Source organism: Amblyomma mixtum, chromosome 6 (genome assembly GCF_055824585.1).
Source record: "Amblyomma mixtum isolate Tamu chromosome 6, ASM5582458v1, whole genome shotgun sequence".
Classification (NCBI taxonomy): domain Eukaryota; kingdom Metazoa; phylum Arthropoda; class Arachnida; order Ixodida; family Ixodidae; genus Amblyomma; species Amblyomma mixtum.
The window spans coordinates 55,531,094-55,551,280 of NC_143017.1; the positions used below are offsets into that span (position 1 = coordinate 55,531,094).

General features: G+C 49.3%; 1 protein-coding gene and 1 long non-coding RNA gene across 5 annotated transcripts in view; one reads left to right on the top strand and one right to left on the bottom strand.

Moving 5' to 3' along the window:
- The window catches only part of LOC149339189 (uncharacterized), a 36,580-nt gene extending 19,069 nt beyond the window's left edge, over positions 1–17,511 (bottom strand). Inside the window, exon 1 of the long non-coding RNA XR_016283493.1 lies at positions 17,235–17,511. This is a non-coding gene — a long non-coding RNA (uncharacterized LOC149339189). The remainder of the gene's footprint in view (positions 1–17,234) is intronic.
- Positions 1–20,187, top strand: part of tmod (tropomodulin) — a 123,076-nt gene that overhangs the window by 77,120 nt on the left and 25,769 nt on the right. Inside the window, exons 1-2 of one of the 4 annotated variants that reach the window (XM_089547983.1) lie at positions 17,550–17,706; positions 19,916–20,037. The exons of 1 other annotated variant lie outside the window; for it this stretch is intronic. In XM_089547983.1, the coding sequence (XP_089404109.1) occupies positions 19,940–20,037 (98 nt within the window). In that variant the 5' untranslated portion in view covers positions 17,550–17,706; positions 19,916–19,939. Of the gene's footprint in view, positions 1–17,549; positions 17,707–17,751; positions 17,944–19,915; positions 20,038–20,187 lie in introns of those variants that run through there. 2 more of the 4 variants (XM_089547981.1, XM_089547984.1) reach the window with 2 other exon arrangements.

Below are 20,187 nucleotides of genomic sequence, written 5' to 3' on the forward strand. Positions count from 1 at the left end.
GTGTGAGTCCTTCACTCGTCTTCCTGTTTGCTTTCGCGCTCTAATTTTTCGCAGTATCAGCTGCTTACTGGGGCTTCCACGCTTGCCGCCCTCCAGTCGGCCTCCCTGTTGTTGTGGAATAGCAAACAGGGGAATAGAAAAGTATACGCTGTGAAATAGAACACTCCACTGCTTTCGCCCCGTCCCTTGACTTCAGTCCACTGAAACAGGGCACAGAACGTGAACAAAGCACGGACCAGAGCATAAATCGGAGAAAAGCACAGGTCGTTCAAAACACGCTACCCTCGTATCTCGCGTGCCATTGGATTCTGACCGGAGGCTCGAGCCTAGTTGAGATACACGATCGAGTAGTTCTCGGCGGCGCGTTCAACGGCGTGGCGGACGGTGGAGTGTGGGAAGGTCGTGGCGTGAGCTGAGCACCGCGGGTGGGCGGACGAGGTTGCACTACAGCGACCGTATAAGCTGCGCGCGTGCTTCGCAGTCATTGGGACCAGCCTGAAGATTTCACTGGGGCGCGGCCGCGTAGATCTCGCTCGTTCCCATCCATTGTCGTCGCCGCAGCAGCCGGGCTGTTCTTCCGGGAATACTGCGACCCTGCGACACTGGAGGCGTCGTCACCCGCGCTTCCCTGATGAAGGGCGCGCAAGCCAAGCGCGTAATTTCTCGTCGTTCTCTCCTCGAATGCGTAGGTGTGTGTGTGCGTGTGTGCGTTACGCGGAGAAAGGGGTTGGAGGTCCCTTGGCTGAAAACGAGAGAGAGAGAGAGAGAGAGGAAAACGAAAAGAAAAACGTGCACTCCCACCTTCTCTCTGGGCCGAGGGTTGAAGGAAGAAGATTCGCAGTCGCCGTGAGGTCAGTGACCCCGCAGCGTCGCCATCTTCTCTCCGGCGCCAAATCGGGCAGAGTCTAAACACGGCCATCAATTTGCCCTCGCCAAGAAGGAGACAACGAAAAGAGAGAAAGAAAAAAAAGAGCTCCCACGAGAGGAACAGGGAGGATATCTGTGCGCGTGGGTATGCACGCGCTCTCCAACGCCCGCGCTCGTCGCGGAACTGTAAAAAGCAAGATAGGCAACCAAGAAGCTAGTCTTTCCGTCGGAAGGATTCTAAAAACGCACCGGCGCGAGCTGCCTCTTCCCTCCCAGCACGCGCCGCTGCTGAGTTTCTTTTTCTTCCTTGAGCGGTTAAATCGGTGGCGGCGGCGGCTCCCGTCTTGCCCGGATGCGCGCGGGTCCAAACACGCTAGACTAGGCGCGTCCGCCGCGCTCCCGGGCGACAGTTGCGTCTCGTCGCGTTGCCGCTCCCCCTCGTCCGGGGACCTCCCGGTTTTGTTTTCTTTTTCCTCGCGTAGCTGCTTTAGAGCCCGGTAGCAGCAGTGCCGCCGAAAGCTTCGCCCACGCGTCGTGTCGCCTTGCGCGAGCCTGCGTGTGGCCAGCCGTTGCTCGACCGTCCCATCCAAATTGGGCGCCCGGAGGACGACCATCCACCACCTCCGGCAAAGAACGGCCTCTTTTTCTTGGCACCTTCAGCTTCCTTCCTTCCATCCTTCCGTCCTTCTTTTTTTTCTTCTGCTTCCTGTCTTCCCCGTTCCGTTTGGTCAGTGTCCAGAGCCTTCGCTTCCCCCTTGCTTAGTGCGGCTTCTTTTTCTACCTTTCGTTCCTACTTTCTTTTTCACTCTTTCGGTCTTTTGTCTCCCCTTCTTTCTTTCCTTCGTCCATCCTTTCTTCTCTTTTTTTGCCTCCGCTTTTTTCTTTTTCTGCTTTCTTTTCGTGCGGTACTGTGCACTCGTTGTAAAAGCCTGACACTGCAGCAGTGGCTGAGTCCCGAGCGGGTGACGCGCGCACGAAACAGGAACTTGACGCGAGGTGCGAAGGAAGTGGAGAGAGGGGGAGAGTGGTGACGCAATAGCACATCGCGGGGCTGCGGGTCTTACGGCCTTTCCTTTACGACGCTCTTACTGCAAGCGAAGACGTAACGCGACGACTGAGTCGATGTCGCGCGAAGAACAGTGGCAGAACCGCGCAGGCCGCAACATATACCGCGACACCTCGTCGACGAAACTGAGATGAGCTGTTGACATAACCGCTTCCCCCTGCCAATTACTGCTTCTTTTTTTTTTTTTGTCCAATGCGGCGCTAGCCTTCGCGTCATGAACAATCCACCCATGGCTTTTTCGGGGGGTGGTACATCAGCGCGCACTGAAGATTGAGTTACGTAGCGCAGTGTTTTGAGTGCATCCACACGAGTGTGATAACACTTCGTTTCGAGTACAGTTGACAATCCTGTTGAGTGCGACGTCAAGAGGCGAATGTACAGTGTCGGTAAAAAATTCCCAGGCCACAGGGTCTGCTTTTCGTCGGTATATCTTAGGATTTAAGACGCCGCTAAAGCTATCAAGGTTATCAGAGGTTAGAACCATACTTCTACCCTCCTCTGCAGATATTTTGAGCACCAGGGGTGTCGTAACTGTCTTAATATTCTGCTCGAAAGCAGGCAATATGGGGTGGGAATTTTTGACCGACCCTGTACGTACTGTCAGCTTAAAATGAACTGCGAACGGGACGACTAAAACACGAACATCAAAGTACGAACATCTTAGCTGAGAGAGACGGAGTATTAGCGCATTTGATTTTCGCTTCGAAGACGAGAAGACCGCTGCTTAGAAGTGCTGGAAACCGTTCCTGTCTTTTATTTCAGTATTTTGGGTTCGTGTTTTGACCTCTACTGTTGACATTTCATTTTACGCTGAACGTATGTTCGTAATAGTGCAATAGGGGGAGGGGGCAGGACACGGGTGGCTTTCTCGATGTCATAGTCTGTGCGAGCGACCAAACGAAGGTGTAGCCTAAACATAAGACTTGTGGTGCCCATGCCAACTTGTTTAACTTGTTCCTATTCCTGATTGTTAAAATAGCTCGTATTCACAAGAGCTTTCAATAAATTATACTCGGCGACGAGATTCCGCATCGCGATGCGACGGCTTTCAAACGTGTGTAGTTATGCGTGCATGAGAACACGTTTGTGGAAGCCGTCCGCTTGCGCTCGTATAGTTTACCCCGCAGTGTTACGAAATTCGAGAAAAGAAAAAGACCGAAAAACACTTTTATGTTGTATGTAATAATAAAATAGGTACCTTTAAAATATTTTCATTTGATCCCTTCTGCGATTTCTGCCTGTTTCTGGCGCTCAAGTCGTTGCTTTACCGAACCATCCATGATATGAAGTCTATCTCAGGCTCGTAATACATGTATATTCATGAGTACCTCCGTCCTATACTACAGCATTCTGAGCCGTCTACACCCGACTCCCCCCCCCCCCATCAAAAAAAAAAAAAAATCACTGGTGCTACCTCACAGACATCTGCTTTGTCAACAACTGCGCCGGCTTGAGCGACCCTTCCTCACTTCAGCTTCAGCTTCCTTTGAATAAAAAATGATTGCTATAGCTTTCTTAAGAGCTGTGTAAGGTTGGCGGCCGCTCTGAAGGGCGAAAAAACGAACAAACAAACAGGCTAATTTGTTGGCCTTGAGCTACTTTCTTTTTTACATTCTGTGAAGCTGTGGGAAGCAAATAGGCGTCCGTGTAGTCTTCACTGTAGGCTCAAATTAGATATTAGCGATTAGACTTACGTTTAGCCGAAACTTAATCTAATTTAAGGAGACCGTATTCCTCGTGATGACATTATTCCAACAAAATTTTCTTTAGTCAAGTCTCTTGGTTGTTTGCTTACTCGTTACCAGTGTGCCGCCTTTCAAAATAATCGAACAGCGCGTTTTCTAGTAGTGCTTTCTTTTTTATAAATTTGACACAGTCGTTTCGAAACATAGACAAGCTGGAATCAGGCGGTGTGAGGGGCTGCAGCATTAACGGATGAGGACTGGGAGTTGACGTCGTTCTTAGCAGCCATTGAATTCGGTCTAAAGAAACAAAAATTTTAAACGTTCTCGCTCCAGGGCTGACAAGCTTGGAGAACATAGTAGACAGCGCACTACCTATTGAGCGAATCAGTCAACTCCTTCGACAGATTCGTACTCCTAGCAAATACAGCTGCACATTTGGAGGGTTTATAGAACGTGCATAAAGAAGAAATGTTGACGTCATCTGCATGCTTGGTTCAACGCCATTTTTGATGAGAACACGCGAAGCGCGAACTTTTCCGCAGAGCTTCCCGCAGTATATTTGATTGGGAGATGCAGGCATACTGCGCGCACATATCGCCGCTTCGGCGTGTGGCAACGCATCGCGTCACAGGCGCTGCCTCGAAAAGCAGCACACACGACGGAGGGCGATACGGACTGCCAACACCGGAAGCGTTCTGTCTGTCCCTTGAATTGTCGTTTGGCGTGCACGCTGTATTTGAACGCGTTTGAAATGAACGGAAAGCCCGGGAAATCACAGTGCGCACCCTGTATAGGCAATATACATTTCTGCGACAGCTGCACCGTCTGGTGCCAGGGGCGTCTGCATTCCAATGCACTTTAAGCGGCATGCAAATTTCGGCTTGCGCCTGCGCCCTATAGAAATTGCAAATTTCGCAGCGTATAGTGGCTCAGCGACGCTAAAAGCAGCAATCGGAGCTCTTTGCACCTCGTGGCATACTGGTTTAAAAACGGTTAAATAACAAGCAGACGAGAGAAACAGGCTCCGAAAAAAACGGGACAGCACTGAGAGGAGGAGGAAGAGGAGGAGGGGGAAAAGAAAGAGGAGGAGGAGGAGGAGGAGGAGGAGGAGGAGGAGGAGGAGGAGGAGGAGGAGGAGGAGGAGGAGGAGGAGGAGGAAGAAGGACTTTATTAAGGGCCGGCACTACGGTCCAGTGAAATAGAGCGCTTGCACTGCTAAGGCCCGCTGGTCACGAGTGAAGCCGCGGAAGACTCGATATGCTCCCACCAGAGAGAGCTTCAAAGCAGATCGGGAAGGAATTGTTTTATAATAACTCGAGAGGCACCTCACATGCTGATTCAAATTAGATCAGGGTGTCTTAGTACGCGAAGCTACGAAAAGAAATTTATCCGCGAAGATGACACATATGCAGCGTGTGGTAAATCTGGAGAAACAAATGAACATGTTATACTAGAATGTGTCAGTCTGCATCCTGATGTCGATGCAGGCTCAGTCACTCTCCCTGAGGCCTTGGGGTTTAGATGTAACGAGGGTGAAGTGAATAATCTGCGGTGGAAGTTATAAAAAAGCGATTGGATTTGATTAGTGGCTCAAAAGCAAGGGTGGTGACGTAAGATGACAAGTTCAAGATTATAAACTATTTGAAGAAAGAAAGAGAATTTATAGACAATATCGTTAAGTTGGATGAACTGCTTAAATAAATACAAAGAAAAAAGTCAGGCGGGGTGGCAACTGCCTTGCACCCGTTTCAAAGGGGAGGCTCCTCCCTTCCATCCATCCCTCCGTGCGTCCGTCCGTCCGTCCGTCCGTCCGTCCGTCCGTCCGTCCGTCCGTCCATCCATCCGTCCGTCCATCCATCCATCCATCCATCCATCCATCCATCCATCCATCCATCCATCCGTCCATCCATCCGTCCATCCATCCGTCCGTCCGTCCGTCCGACCATCCATCCATCCATCCATCCTACAAAGATGAAAACTTGATCAGACGTAAAATCAGAGCAGTTTATGTGTAATAAATGGCGAATTTACAGATGACATTGCTAAATTTGACAGACTGGTCAGAAAAATATTCAAAAAAGTAATACCGAGGGTAGCGCCTGCTACCACCCTGTTTCAAAGGAAACGCTCCTACCCTCCGTCCATCCATCCTGTCGCGCTGCAGCCAAGAAACTGACGGAATTCCCAGCAGACGACAGCGGCGTTTCACGCTCTGGCGCGCGCGGCAGGCGTGAGACATCTGTTACCTTTGTTCCTGGGGCTCCTCTTTTTTTTTTTTATTGCTTCCTTCCCCCATAACAGTACACTATGACTGGAAGGCATGCTTTTTAGCGGAACTCAAGGGCTTCATGCATACTTCTGGTTCAATGCATGTGTTCCGTATCCCGCGAAACAGCTGTTGTTTCCCGCGATGTTCGGGAAAGTGACAATCGGCCTCTGAGTTGCGTGAAAATGTGTCTGGCTGCCTTGCCTGTTGGAAGTCGAAACGAAGTGTTATCCGACGCGCGTTCGCGGTAATGACTCGTAGATTAGATAAAATGGTCATTTTATTTATTTTCACGTTGCTATCCTGTATACAGCGATTTCGCCAATTTTAAACATGCATTTTCGTTATTTTTGCCGCTTACTGTTGCTAACTGTGTTGTCATTGCTTTGTATTATAGCTTGTGTTATGAGTATTTCTAAATGACCTTATGCCTTAACACTACTTTGTATACTTTTGTTTCTCAAACCTAAAGTTTTTTCGCGCTTCATGCTTTTTTGCAATATTGTTTACTTTGTATTCTCTTCACTTCGAAATCTTGTGTAATGATGCTGCTAAATACACGCGTTAGCTATTGTTTTAAATAACCCGTTGTGTATATATTCTGTACGAATTTGTAACCGCTCACTGCCTTCTCTAATGCCCTCCAAGAGCCATGAAGGAACCTGAAATAAATAAATAAATAAATAAATCGTTTATTGGTTGTCAGTGGTCATGCTTAGTGAACGACTGCAAGGCCTTGCAAAGCTCGCATGCAAGCACTTGGTGAGAGAAAAAACGTGCGCTTGCGTGCTTACAGTCTGCTGTGAAAGTTCTTGGGGTCGCGACTTCTGCCTTTAAAAACGCCCGGCAAGACGAACTCCGTGTGTTCGACAAAGACAAAAACAGCGTCGTTGTTTGTCTTGTGAGGCCCAGCGAAAGAAGTGTACTTCAGCATATAGTTTATAGGCAATTCTATACACTCTGTTTACAATTAAATTAGCGGTTGAGCAACGCGGGAATGTGAACGCTGTGAAAATGCGATATATACCCCCGTACAAGGAAGCATTCTTACTAGTGTTGCCAAACGCTGTCAAAAGAACAAGAACCCGGAACCCAAATACTCCAGCGGGAGAACTGTTGAGCAAACCAGGGTAGAGGAATCCGAGTCTTGTTGCGATATACGTTTGAAAGAAGCCAACAGTCATTGAAGCTTTCAGGTAATTGATATGTTGATCAGATAGAAATTAGTCCTGCAAAAATAATTCGCCTTCAAGGCCTACTCAGGAATGGTGGGAAATGCAGTAAAATGACTGAGCCCTCGGTCTTATATGCCCGCTTGTATTGGGCAGAAAGCTAATTTTTTTTCGTCTAAGAACCGAATTACACGAAGACCCTTCGGTGACTGGGGCTTAATTGTGACGCCTGCCATGACGATTTACGATGGCGCTCTGGCATGCATGTATTGGTCAGCCAGCCTCCAGTGGCGGCATCACTCGAAGTTCCTGCTTCGTTGTTTTCATTCTTTTCGCGCATTGCATTTTAGTGTTCAAATCTCACGCTCAAGAGACGCCCTTAGGAGCAGCGTACATTGCTTTTTATGCTCTCAGTGCTTTGTTTTTCACAATTTTGCTGGTTTCAGCCAATCACCTTCGTAGTCCGTCCTCGCAGTATGCAATAACCATCGCCAGGTATACGGGGGGTCCGCATTTGTCTTTATTTTTTCAAATATTTGTTTCCGGGGGTAGTCTGATATTTGTTACAGAGAGAGGCAATTTTTCGATCTATACTCCGATTTGCATTTTGTCAACGCAGCGAGCTATGAAAAGAAAAATGATAGGTGTAACGTTAAGAGATAGGAAGAGGGCGGAGTGGGTGAGGGAACAACCACGCGTTAATGACATCCTGATGGAAATCAAGAGGAAGGAATGGGCTTGGGCAGGTCATGTAATGCGAAGGCAAGATTACCGCTGGTCCTTAAGGGTAACGGAGTGGATTCCAAGAGAAAGCAAACATAGCAGGGGACGGCAGAAAGTTAGGTGGGCGGATGAGATAAAGAAGTTTGCGGGGATACAGTGGCCGCAACTGGCAAAGGACAGGGTTAACTGGAGAGACATGGGAGAGGCCTTTGCGCTGCAGTGGGTGTAGTCAGGCTGATGACGATGATGATGATGCTCTGAAATTGAGGCCAGTGCAACTGCCAGCGTATATCAGAGGCCGAGGTATCGAAGCTCTCCTAATTTGAAAGCGGTTCGTGACCACTTCGTCAATGGAGGTAGCGCGATGCACTATACGGAACTGCTGGCCCATCGCTTGCCTCGGGCAACTTTTACTATTCTTCCGCTGAATAAATGACGCCAGATGTAGCTTCCATTAAAGCGTCCACACACTGCGAGACTAGAAACGAAGCATTCCACGGAAATCTGTTGGGGATGAACTTTACAGCACAGCAGAAAAAATTCAGGGGGCGCTTTGGCTCTCTAAAGTGCTGCAAGGCGAAAGCCTTGCTTGGCGCACTGTTTGGCATTGACTGCGAGGCTGTTTGTGCTGTACAAGTACTTTATTTGACTACACACTTTGACCACACATTACAACTACCCACTTTGTCTGCCTACTTTGACTGCTTCTTTAGCACGACTCTCCCTCTCTGCTCCGATGAGTTCGGTTATATCCATGGCTCTGTTCGCAGTAATGAGGTATGTAATGTGGTCACCCACGGACGCCTTGCGCCCCCTGTCCGAGCGGATGACAACTATTTTATTAATTGTTGTCTGCTCAAAAGGGGGCGTCAGGCATCCGTGGGGGACCTCATTACTTCGAATCAGCGCACTCTGACGTCATAACCATTTCGACCAACCGAAAAGCGTGACACCTCTGCTGACAACCTTCTGTCGACAACGATGAGGCATTCTCGCCTTAAAAGACCAACCAAGCCTATAAAGATACATGGAGGAAACCCTACGTTTCTGTGGCAGCTTAACTACTTCCCTGATGGAGCAGTCGTGCTGGCTCCCATAGGTTGGTCCGATGTTAAGGGAAATCTCCCAAGGCGGAGTAGATTGGAGTCGATGGCTGCACTTGAATTGACGCTAATAAGAAAATTACCCACTTGTACTCCCAAAGGAGGCTCGCTCTAGGAACATTTGGGCAAGGCTGTCGTTTTCTCTTCCTCTATGCTGCTGACTGTTAGATTTGGAGCTTTGCATACAGTTTGCTGAACTAAGACATCGCAACCAAGGTTGCTGCCTTGATGGCTCAGCGAATGTGTGACGTTCTGCTGCTTAGTCTGAGGTCACGAGTCCTTTTACCGGCGGCGTCTCCCCTTTTCAGTGGAGGCTGAATGAGGAACGCCAGTGCGCCCAGGTTTTGCTGAAATACAATCCCTGATTCTCGAAATTAATACGGAGCCCTCCATTGCGGCGTGCCTGCGTAGTAGGCCAGCTGTAGCCTTGACATGCAAAAATACATTCATCGTAATATAATAGTCAAATCTGCAACGTGTTCAGAAGCAACGCTGAGCTTTATCGGCATTCTGAAATGCTTGCTAAAGAACGCACTGTTACATGAATATAGAAAGACAAAAAACAAGAAAGCGTCGGGAATCTGCGATCACCTACGGACGCTGGCGAGTTAGGTCGGAGCACCCCTCGGCGTCTGCTTAATGTGCTGCCCAAAAGCTATACAGCTACAGTAGGTGACTGCATTGTGTACGAGTGGGAACTTCGGCAAAGGCGAATCTGCAAAACACCGCTGGAACTCGCACTGAGGTGCCACGTTGGGCAGGCTGAGACACTGCGCTGACCATTCGGTGAGCATGACGAATTTCAGGCAATACCGGTGTACGAATTGCACAGGCCAATATGCGCCGAACGTGGCATCGAAAAATGTGAACTAATAAACCGCTTCATGAAAAGCGCGCTTCCCGTCTAGCGTCCAGAACTAGACTCGATTAACCATGGAAGGACAGTGTTCAGAGAGAGCTCCGCGCAAAAGTAGATGCATTGGTGATGGTACGTATGGTCTCTGGTAATGAATAGCAGCTAGTGACAAACGATGAAAGCTTTAGCCTCCCCTGAGCTGCACAGTTTGAGTGAGACAGCACACGAATAAGGAGAAATGTGGACGTTTTGAAGGCAGAGCCACTAGCGGAGACGGGTGGTTGATTTGCTCGCAAATTACAGTGCATCAGGCTTCGTGTATCTAGGTGCATTGTATTCGACATTAGGCGGCGCCAGTACTCCGGCACCAACATAAATGCATTGCAAGACAGGCTGAACATGGACAGCAAGGCAGTTCGGCAATAACTCGAGACGCGTGTTTTCCTCTGCAGTTCTTGCACGTACTGCCATTTTAAAGCAGTGCAAACCCAGAGACAAGCTTTTATCAGGGCAGCGCAGCAAAGCCATTAGCGTGCGCGATGACCGGAACACCGTATGCTCGCGGAAAGCCTCGTCTCCATATTGGGCGCAATAGCCCGTTTTAGAAACTCCGTGAACGCGCGAACCTGCCGCTGCGCCATCCATCACGCCCGCTTGGGAGCGCGCGCGCTCCAATGCGCACACTGATGGCCGGTATCGCGCGCCACTTGATACAAACAGCCACGTGCCACGCACGGCAAACAATATGGTGCTGATTGCCACGCCATCTGCACGTCTTTCTTTGCTGCAAATTCTGCGCTTTTGGACCCTGAGGACTACAGGTCTTTAGTTGTTCGTCTCAGCGGACCGTACCTGGTACCGTTCGGAGATGTCTTGGGTTCTTTGCTTCCTGTTAAACAGCAACTGGCACAACCTCGTGCGAAAAAAAAAAATAACCCTTTATCATTTACTTCAAGCTCTGGAACGAGCGCGTCCTCGAGGTTATGAAATGTGTGGTTGTGCCTGTCGCCGCCGCTATATCGAGCAATGACTCTATAGTAGAGAATCTCTCCACATACGGCGGCTTGCACAGTTGAGGCGGGAGCAGAGACTACTGGAATCAGGGATTTATATCGTACAGTTTTGTCTTTGTACAGTGAGTACAGACCTGTCTAGAGCGCTAGAACTTTTTGCCGTCTGCTATCCGCAGCGCACAGAGTGACGTCTAGCGGCAGCGCCTGGTTCGAGATCGCGCGTCTCTGAGTATGGTCTGAACAACAGAGACGCGCTATCTCGAACCAGGTGCTGCCGCTAGACGTCACCCTGTGCGCTACGGAGAGCAGACGGCAAAGTGTTCGAGCGCTCTAGGCAGGCCTGTCAACGAACTGTACACTTCCTTAAGTATTTTTTAAGGCGAGAGCCTTTAATGCCTCATCGTTGTCGACAGAAGGTTGTCAGCAGAGGTGTCACACTTTTCGGTTGGTCGAAGTGGTTATGTCAATCAGAGTGCGCGGATTCGAAGTAATGAGGTCACCCACGGATGCCTGGCGCCCCCTTTTGGAGCAGACGACAACTAATAAAATAGTTGTCCGCTCCGGCCGGGGTCGTAAGGTGTCCGTGGGTGACCACATTACATACCTCATTACTGCGAACAGAGCCATGGATACAACCGAACTCATCGAAGTAGAGAGAGAGTCGTGCTAAAGAAGCAGTCAAAGTGTGTAGTTGTAATGTGTAGTCAAAGCGTGTAGTCAAATAAAGCACTAGTACAGCACAAACAGCCTCGCAGCCAATGCCAAACAGTGCGCCAGGAAAGGCTTTCGCCTTGCAGCACTTTAGAGAGCCAAAGTGCCCCCTGGATTTTTTTTTTTAGTTTAACCAAATTAGCTCGTCTTCTATTACGGTCAGTCAGCGGCGGTTTGAAGCCGCAAAATACTTTTCGCAGTAAAAACGGTGCAAGCGTATGTTCACAAGCGCAAGTGCAATGCAACAGCGCTGAAGGCTTGTGCCAAGGAACCATGCGAATTTATCTGTGAAAGATTACTTCCTTGAAGCTGGCGCCGCACTAATTTTCGATTTCACACTTCTGCTGATATACGACCATTGTATAACCCACAAATATCTCTTTTTATAGCATCAGATTCATAAAAACGAATGTTATTGCGTTTCACGAAACCGCTTTGAAATCGGGAACTTCAGACACCAAGCTTTCCCTCGCGTCAAAAAACTTATGGATCTTTAAACTCAATTTTTTTTTCGTCCTTTGAAGTAAGGAAATTGCGTAATCATCAATTACCCGTGGCAGCTAACAATACCCTTCTCCGAACAACGAGTGATGACTGTTTTGATACGAGAAATGTCGCCTGGCTGCGCCTCACAAAGTGTTGAGAAATAACACTCAGAAGTAGCTAAAATGGGACTTCAATGCATCACAGAGGAGTTTTGGAATAGTGTATGAATGATGCAGTAAAGATGACAAACTGCACCGAAGTGACCAAGGAAAAACGATCTCAGCCCTGTCGTCACAAGTGGTCAGCGTATTCACGGGTGCATTTCCATCGTCACGAGTTCGGCAGTTCTGGCGTGACAGGCAAATTCGTTCGTTTAGGCGCAGTTTTCCCGGCTGAAAGCAGCTTTCCGCACCGAAAACAGAAAATAAAAAGCCAGAAAACTACTGCGCCAGGCCCAACTATTCTTTTAGTTAAACGGAATTCTAGAGCCCAGCTTCAGGCCTTTTCACATTTTTCTTTCAGCCCGAGATCGCATCTTCCATTCGCACAACAACCAACCTTTCCCCGCGTTGAGATCTGCGTAGCACGTGGAGCAGTGAATTAGTTTATAGTACCAAACTAAACATTTTTTTTTCCCCGCTTGATGCGTACCGGGGACAAACTGCATGAAAACTTGGTAAATTCAAACTGTATCAAGCCTCTACTACGTCCGCCGTGCCGCGATTAGCACGCTTCAGCAAAGGGACAATGCAGCCACGCTGCGAACACGCAAATGGTGCGCCTGGTTGTTCGCAAGAGTGGGCTGCATGGTACCCGCGAATAGCGCCGAGAGCGATTGCGGCGTCAAGCCGACCCCATGCGCGCACACACCCACACGTTTTGAAAGGAGCTCTATCTAAAAGCGCGCTGAGAGCGTGCGTGAGGAACGCCGCACTGATGTGGAGGTAGTGAGGCGAACATAAACAATCTCGAAGAAATAGCGCACGATGCCTCCGCTCCGCTTCACTGAGCGCTCGGGTAGCGTTAGGGTGGTGGCGCTTGATTCGAATAGCGCCTCCCCGCCCCGCTATGCTCTGCGCACGTACTACGTACCGCGCCGTCGCTTCGTTCCTTTTTGTGTCGCATCTTTATTCTCCCATTGTTCGTGTTCTGCGGAGGTGTAAAGACAACCCTTGCGAAGCAGCAGCAGCCGCCGTACGCGCATGCATGGGCGCGAAACCCGAAGAAGAAAATGCAGACAGTCGGCCCTTTGTTTCCAGTCTGCGGGCGGTGTCGTCACTCGGCTGCGAAATTCGTTGCGCGGGGGCGTCGTACGAAGGCGCCGCCTTGAGCGCTTTGTCAGCAAACAGGGCATCGCGAGCGGTGAAAGAAGTGACAATTAAAACAAACTGAAAGCAGCGAAGTGACAACTTGCAGAAGCGAGCCATTATTCACGGCGAGTATTGCAAAGCCGAGAGTTTTATGGCTCTGGCCGCGGGCGGGGATTAAGGTCGCGGAGACCATCTCTGCGGGAACGCGCGCGAGGATATGATATGACGATGTGAAAAGTCGGTTACGTTAAACCGTGATGGCGTTGCCTGCCTACGATCATCACAAGATGTGTGAGGAAATTATTTCGCGCTCATGGGCGTTGGGAGGGGGGGGGGGAGCAAACGCTTCTATATATCCATATAAAAGCGCTTATAAGCCCTTGTCGTGTGTGGCCTTTCTTCCGTGTGCTCATCTTTTCGCGCTTTAGTATCCATGATGAATCCATATATAAGTCTATCACCACCGGGGTCAGCGCGCATTGTAAGTAGGTAGCTGAGTGCAACAAGAAAGATTGTCCTAAACCGTGGCTGCAAATTTGCTCTAGATGTCGATGGTGTACAACTCGCTGTCACGAACAAATTACTCGTTTCCTTCTTTGATCACATTTCTCATATCAACTGCACACAAACTGGTCTCGAATCGTGCGGCTCTAAATAAAGCTAAGAAAAAAAAGCTGCTTAATTCCTGTGACTTCGGGATGGGATGGCCACAAAGTCCTGCACGTTTTGTTGCGAAAGCAACACTACGCTAGTCGCCGAGCCATTTCGCGGAGCTGACGAAAGGCCATACTGCGCATGCCCGAGGAGCAGTGACGTCACACGGCGCACAGCTGGCGCGTCGTCGCTGCGCGGGTGACTCAGAGGTGCCGCCGCCGCGCTCGCCACTTGCGCATGCGCAGTAGCGGCGCATAGCTAGCCTCTGCCGCTGCCGCGCGCTCACCATCGCCTCTCTCTCTCCTCGTTGCTTTCGCAATCCTCCAATTTTAACCGGAGCTAAACCACTGCCAATATTTTCACTTTATTGTCGGTGTTGTATGATCCGTGTCAAAACCTGCACGTCACCTCTTCCATGTGGTATCCTTAGATTAACAGAGTTCGATGTGATCATGTGACATATTAAGCCTGTTATGCTTAGTGGCGTTTTGTATTATTAGTCCCACCATATAATATTAGTGTATATCTAGGGATACTGCCACTTTGCCGATTATGTGTAGCCAGCAACGGCATTCTTATGCAGAGATAGCTACTTTATCTGTTCTTTTCTTTTTGTGTAAACAGAAATGACTACGCGCGGTCGCTAGACCTCGTGCGGCTCTAATATCAGAGCGTGACTCATTGCTCGAGGGTGAAAGCGAAGGCCACGCACGCCTTGACACGCTTGGTGGATCGTGGCACGGAGCCCTCTTCCAGGACGAACGGCGGCCGTGATGCGATGATGCAGACGCCGTCGCTCACTCACTCGTGTCGCATCACATGCGAGCGGAACAGGACTAATGGGAGGGGTGATGAGGGCTCAGCAGACACCTGTCTGTAGTACACCGACGCACACCGCGACGCCATCTTTAATTGTTGTGTACGCCGGTTCTTGCTCTATGCGTGCGGGCCGATTCCTACTCGGAAATCTCCTGCCCACGTTCTTCAAATTATTGTGTTTCTGCAAGGCCACACGCGCGGCGTTTGTTTGTGCCCAGCAAACCAAAAACCTCTCAGAGACGTCTCGATATAGACGTCTCTGAGAGGTTTTTGGTTTGCTAGGTGGTCCACTCTTATTCGTCGGGGATGGTTTTCAGTGCGAAAGCGCTAATCCGGAGGTTCAGAGCCTAGCGAAATCGTGTATTGCATGTACACCTCGGAGCGTAGAAAAAATTTCGCAGAAAAAGTAATCACATCAATAACGACGTCTGGGAATCGAACCAGCGGCGGCGGGAACAGATCAGCTTTAAAGGCCGCTGCGCGAGGTCGCTATTAAACTGCACCACGAGCCGCCGCGTTGGCTCAGTGGTTATGGTGCTCGGCTGCTAACGCGAAATACGCGGGTTCGATCCCGGCTGCGGCGGCTGAATTTCAATGAAGGCGAAATTCTAGAGGCCCGTGTACTGTGCGATGTCAGTGCACGTTCAAGAACCCCAGGTGATCGAAATTTCCGGAGCCCTTCACTACGGCGTCCGTCATGGCCTGAGTCGCTTTGGGACGTTAAACTCCAGTAAACCTAAACTGCACCACGCTCTCGCACAGTGCATTGCAGAGCGTCGTCTTCATCAACTTCCATCTGTTCCCTCCCGCGGCCCTGCCCGCACACCGCCGTCTTCTACGCAGCACTCGAGTATAGTAAACATTCTCGGTAGTTTCTGTTATTGTTGTTTTGGTTTCCTGTTCTCTGTCCAATTCAGCGAATGGAAGTTTCCGCATTGTGAGAGAACGAATACTGCGGGTCAAGCGCGAAAAAAATTAAGCAAGCATTTGCGCTCTGATGTTAAGGGCATATTTTAATCCCCCCGTAGAGAAGGCTCTTAATTTTATTCTTCGCTAAATAAATTTGAACCATGCTTTCGAAGGCAGCTGCCAGGAAAATAGAGTGTCGAAAGCAATGTCGAAGCTGCGTCAGTTTCAGAAACTTCTGGATATCAGCAGGAACCCATTTTCAGTTCCTGGGAGACACTTTTTGAAGAAAAAGGTATTGTGAAAATCGTTTCGAGATAAAACACAATACCAGCAAGTGCGAAAAATGCGCTCTTGAACACCCCGTTCCGAAGCCTCGTGCTTGATGCGATGCAAATGTTCCTATGGAGAACCTAAAGAAATAGTGCTCTTAAACTGTAAACACGCCTCTCCAGGCTGAGTGCCACCACTGACAGCTTGATAATTTCAATGTCTTTGCCTTCTAGGGCAGTTTCTTGGTTAAGCAGGTTCGCCACTGCTGTGCCACACGCGCACAAGAAATGGCAGTAAATGCTTATAGCCTTGAGTTTCTTAATGCCATTATTTTCGGAATTGGTGCTATACACTTCCACATTTAATGTCATATACGAAAGACACGATGACGACAACGCTTGCAAGGCAGTCAGAAATTTCGCCTGTACAAAGAGTGCTAATGAGCACAGTATCCAGGGAATGTTGTTCAGATGTGGTATAGAAGTTATTTTGCGGAAAATAGCGCTGTTCTTGCTTGATAAGCAGGAAAATAGCCATGCATGGCATCTGGCTATCTGTCAAAGATTCCGGTAATAATGGCGCCCTTCGCATCGAACCTGTAGTTGAGATGACTCCTCTGACTGAAAGTTATAAAGTAACCATTTGCAACTGGTTAGGAAGTTTCTGCTAACAAAGTAGCATGCTTTTCTTCGTGTGGAGTGGAGACGAGAGTACGCATGGCTCGGGCGAATGAGTTGTGGCGAACTCAGTAGGTGGCGAATGACAGTAATGCTGATGCAATCAAATTTATGCGTGTGTCACCGTGTGAATCTCATTAAAACTTAGTGTCATGTTCTTTTACCGCGGCGTTTGAACGACAGTTCTGTCGCTGTCATCAACACAGAGACCACGCTATATGCCTCTCGCTCAACCTAGCGCAAAACCCAGCGCTATGACAATCCACCTTTTAGAAACCAACTTCCCTTTGTGCTTTCTGTAACAGTTCCTCCATTTAACTTTAGCTATATTTTTTGGCGATAGTACTTCCTTTTGTGTGCACAGCTATACGTGTCTTGCCAGTATAGTTTACCTCCATTTGTGTTTCATTTTCTAGTAAATTGAATGATGAGGCTCACAAAAGCTAGAATATATGCAACTTCTCACAGTACAGGAAAGGAATACCACATTTTTTTTGCTGAAAACAACCGACAATTCATCATTTGGAAATATTATACGCCGAAATAAACCGAAAACTACGCTCCCGAAAAGTCGAGAGCGTATAGTTATATGCGAAATACATACGCAAAGAAGATTTCATAGGATGCATATTTGAGCGCATACTGACATTTCTTTCATGGCCCAGTCAGTGAGCTTCGCCGATCGACGGTGAATTACCGCGGGCTGGCGGTGACTGGCATTTTTTCGTCTCCCCTGACGGACGGCTGGGTGATGCCAAAACAAGCGCCTGCTTCGCGTGCTTTGCGTGCTCGTCCCGATGTCCAACACGGCGCAGCGTCGCAGAAACTGCGCATCTGAAGCCAAGGATTCGCGAGCGGCCCACTTTACCGCGCGCAAAATTGCGCAGTTGGAAGGCGGCGCGCCTCGAAGACAGCCCTCCTCATCCATGCGCGGACGCCGCCATTTGTAAACAGACGGGCTGTTGCTAGGACGACGCGTCTCTCGTCTCTCGCGGCCAACGAGAAAGAACGAGGACGCTGCGAGACAGGCGAGAGAAGGCAGCAGGGTGGCTCCCGAGTGCGAGAAAACCTAAGCGTGCTTGTGTGTAGCTTCGCGACCAGCGATTTCTTCGAACGCAGGTGCGTACCGCTACGCTAAAGCGTGCTTTTGTGTTGTACGTGATGCGAGGTCTCCTCCTGTGCTCGCTGTGGAGGTTTGGATAGCGTAGCCGTCAAATTTGAACGGTTATTTTAGGCCGAGAAGTGCAGCGTTTGGGCGACGGCGCCCAAGTTTCTATTTCTGTAGGAGATTTCATGAGTTGGTTCTCAGCCTACTACTGCAACTGGCCCATCGGAATAGCTTGCAGCGGAACAAAGGTAATCGTGTGATTTTGCGGAGCTCCCTAATGGTGACGTTTCCGCCTGGCATAAGCGGTATCCGCCGGTGTTTCTTTTTGTCGGTATCGAGTGGCATGAGCTCTCCGGCTGAGTAACGGTGTACGGGCAGTCGGCATACGTCCGCAACGTCCGGACGCAGAGACCGTTTCTCCGCTCCTTGTCGCTGTCACATTGTCCGCGCGTTTTCATTCTCCACTGGCCGGGTTCCGAGAAGTCGGGTTTGTCGTACCTTTGACGCCAGCGTGAGGAGCACATCTTGCGGGTCTCCTTTTAGGATGATGCAGCGCGGCATGCGGCGAGGGGGCCCGGCTCTTCCTCGGCTATATTTATCCCTGGTCCGACGTTGTTTGTAGACTGTGCTCTTAACTTAGGTGTGCTTTGTTCCCAAGCGCAGTTGCGATCGCAGATTGTCTGTGTTCGTAACGTCAAGACCGCACGAGATATGACCGTACGGCCGCTACGCGCCGTACGGTAGGCCCTCTAGACCGCTTGGCGCCTGTCTCTTCTTAAAAACTCTCGCGAAGGAGAGCAAATATACTGCGCGCATGAGTTGACGCCTTTGTTGAAGACTAGCGAAGCATTTTGCAGCCAGCAAATAGGAAGCACCGCCAGTAAGTTCGTGGTGACCAACTTTCCAGGCGTCGCAGAGGTGATTAGCGGAACTCCATCGCAAGGCGTGGTCAGATACGGAAGCGCTGCGGCTCAATACCGCTGGTGCTCGCTTATGCTTATGGAGCCGCCTTTTCCCGAGTCATTGGTTACAAAATGTGGGCCAAACGTGACGACGCATTCTCCATCTAGCTGGGCGGGCCACGAGCGGGCTTATTGAGCATTACAGCGTACGGGATTTGTGGCGTGATGAATTCCCGCCCGCTGCGTGACGCGTAGCTGCTCCACAATTGACGGTGCTTTGTCCACTTGACAGACCCTAGCGGTGGCTTTGCATGCGTCGATTATGACGGGAATTAACATTCTTGCGTGATCGGGGCATTGGAGCTTGTGTGACCTTGAGAGGAGAGGGTTCTCCGGTTTGCCGATGTGTCCGAAACTGCTAATGTGACGTCGCTGGTGAACTTGTTGAGCCATAACGATAACGTGGCGCATCTATTTCCTTTTCGGGATTGCAGTGTATTCTGCTGTGTAAATTTATGTGTGAACAGTCATTGAAAATTGTAGTGCCAGTGTGAATGTGCGCTTGATAGCGGTGTGTTTATCAGCTACGTCCGTCGTCATTGGCTTCCTGCGGCACATTGTTATCAATTAAGGGAAATTCGTTTTGTCAGACCATTCAAAGCGCATTGACATTTAGATGTACGGGGATTGATAATGTAGTCGGTAGTGCCATCTAGTGCCGTATGTCTTGTTCAAATCTTGTGATTGGTGAAGCTTTGCTGTAGGATGTTTGCCTTATGCTGTGGGGTTAATATATTTGCTACTTTTGAGTGAAGTAAGGCTTGATCAGTTAGGTCACCACAAGAGCTTATTTGAAGATCAATGGGCTAAAAAGAATTTGCATATGGTGACCCACATTGTGTGTCCCCAGCTTTTAGACCAAATGTATTGCGCATAATAAGCTTTTTTTTTTTTAGTGACAGCGCACTTTATCATTATGCTTTAAAGTGTAGTGCAAAGGGATGATCTGATAGTTAGTGACGAGTTTTTATTTTAAGAACAGAAAGTTATCAGATATGGCGACTGCTGTTAGTCAGCTCTTCTAATTAGTGCCTAGCTGATTGAAAAGCTTACAACACCTTGCAAAGCAGTTTCAGCCTATTCAGATCTAATTCCAAGTACCTGTTCGGTAGCTCTTGTGTATTTGGTCTAACCGTATCACTGATGTATATGTCGCAAATTGTGCGCATAATGCCCACTGTCTGCAATATCTTCAGAGCGCTTGAAAACTTGAAGTTGATCAGTAGTGTGTGTGCTTGTTTTGACTCCTGGTTGGCAGCGAGGAGGCGGGAAAAGCGCAGTCATGAGTATCATCAGTGTGAAGACGACGACCCACAGGGTCACAACGCGTGTTAAAACACATCACCGTGTGTCCACGACTAGCCTCGATGACAAGCCGGCGTGAGTGCCAAGCTTTGGCTTGGGCGCATGGATCTGCAGTGATGTGACTGGCCTCGAAGAAATGGTGTTTTGCAACCAGCAGCTGCAGATCATGCGCAGCTGCATTCTTGGAAATGCGTGTGTGTGTCTTGTTTGTGACTGTGTGTGGCA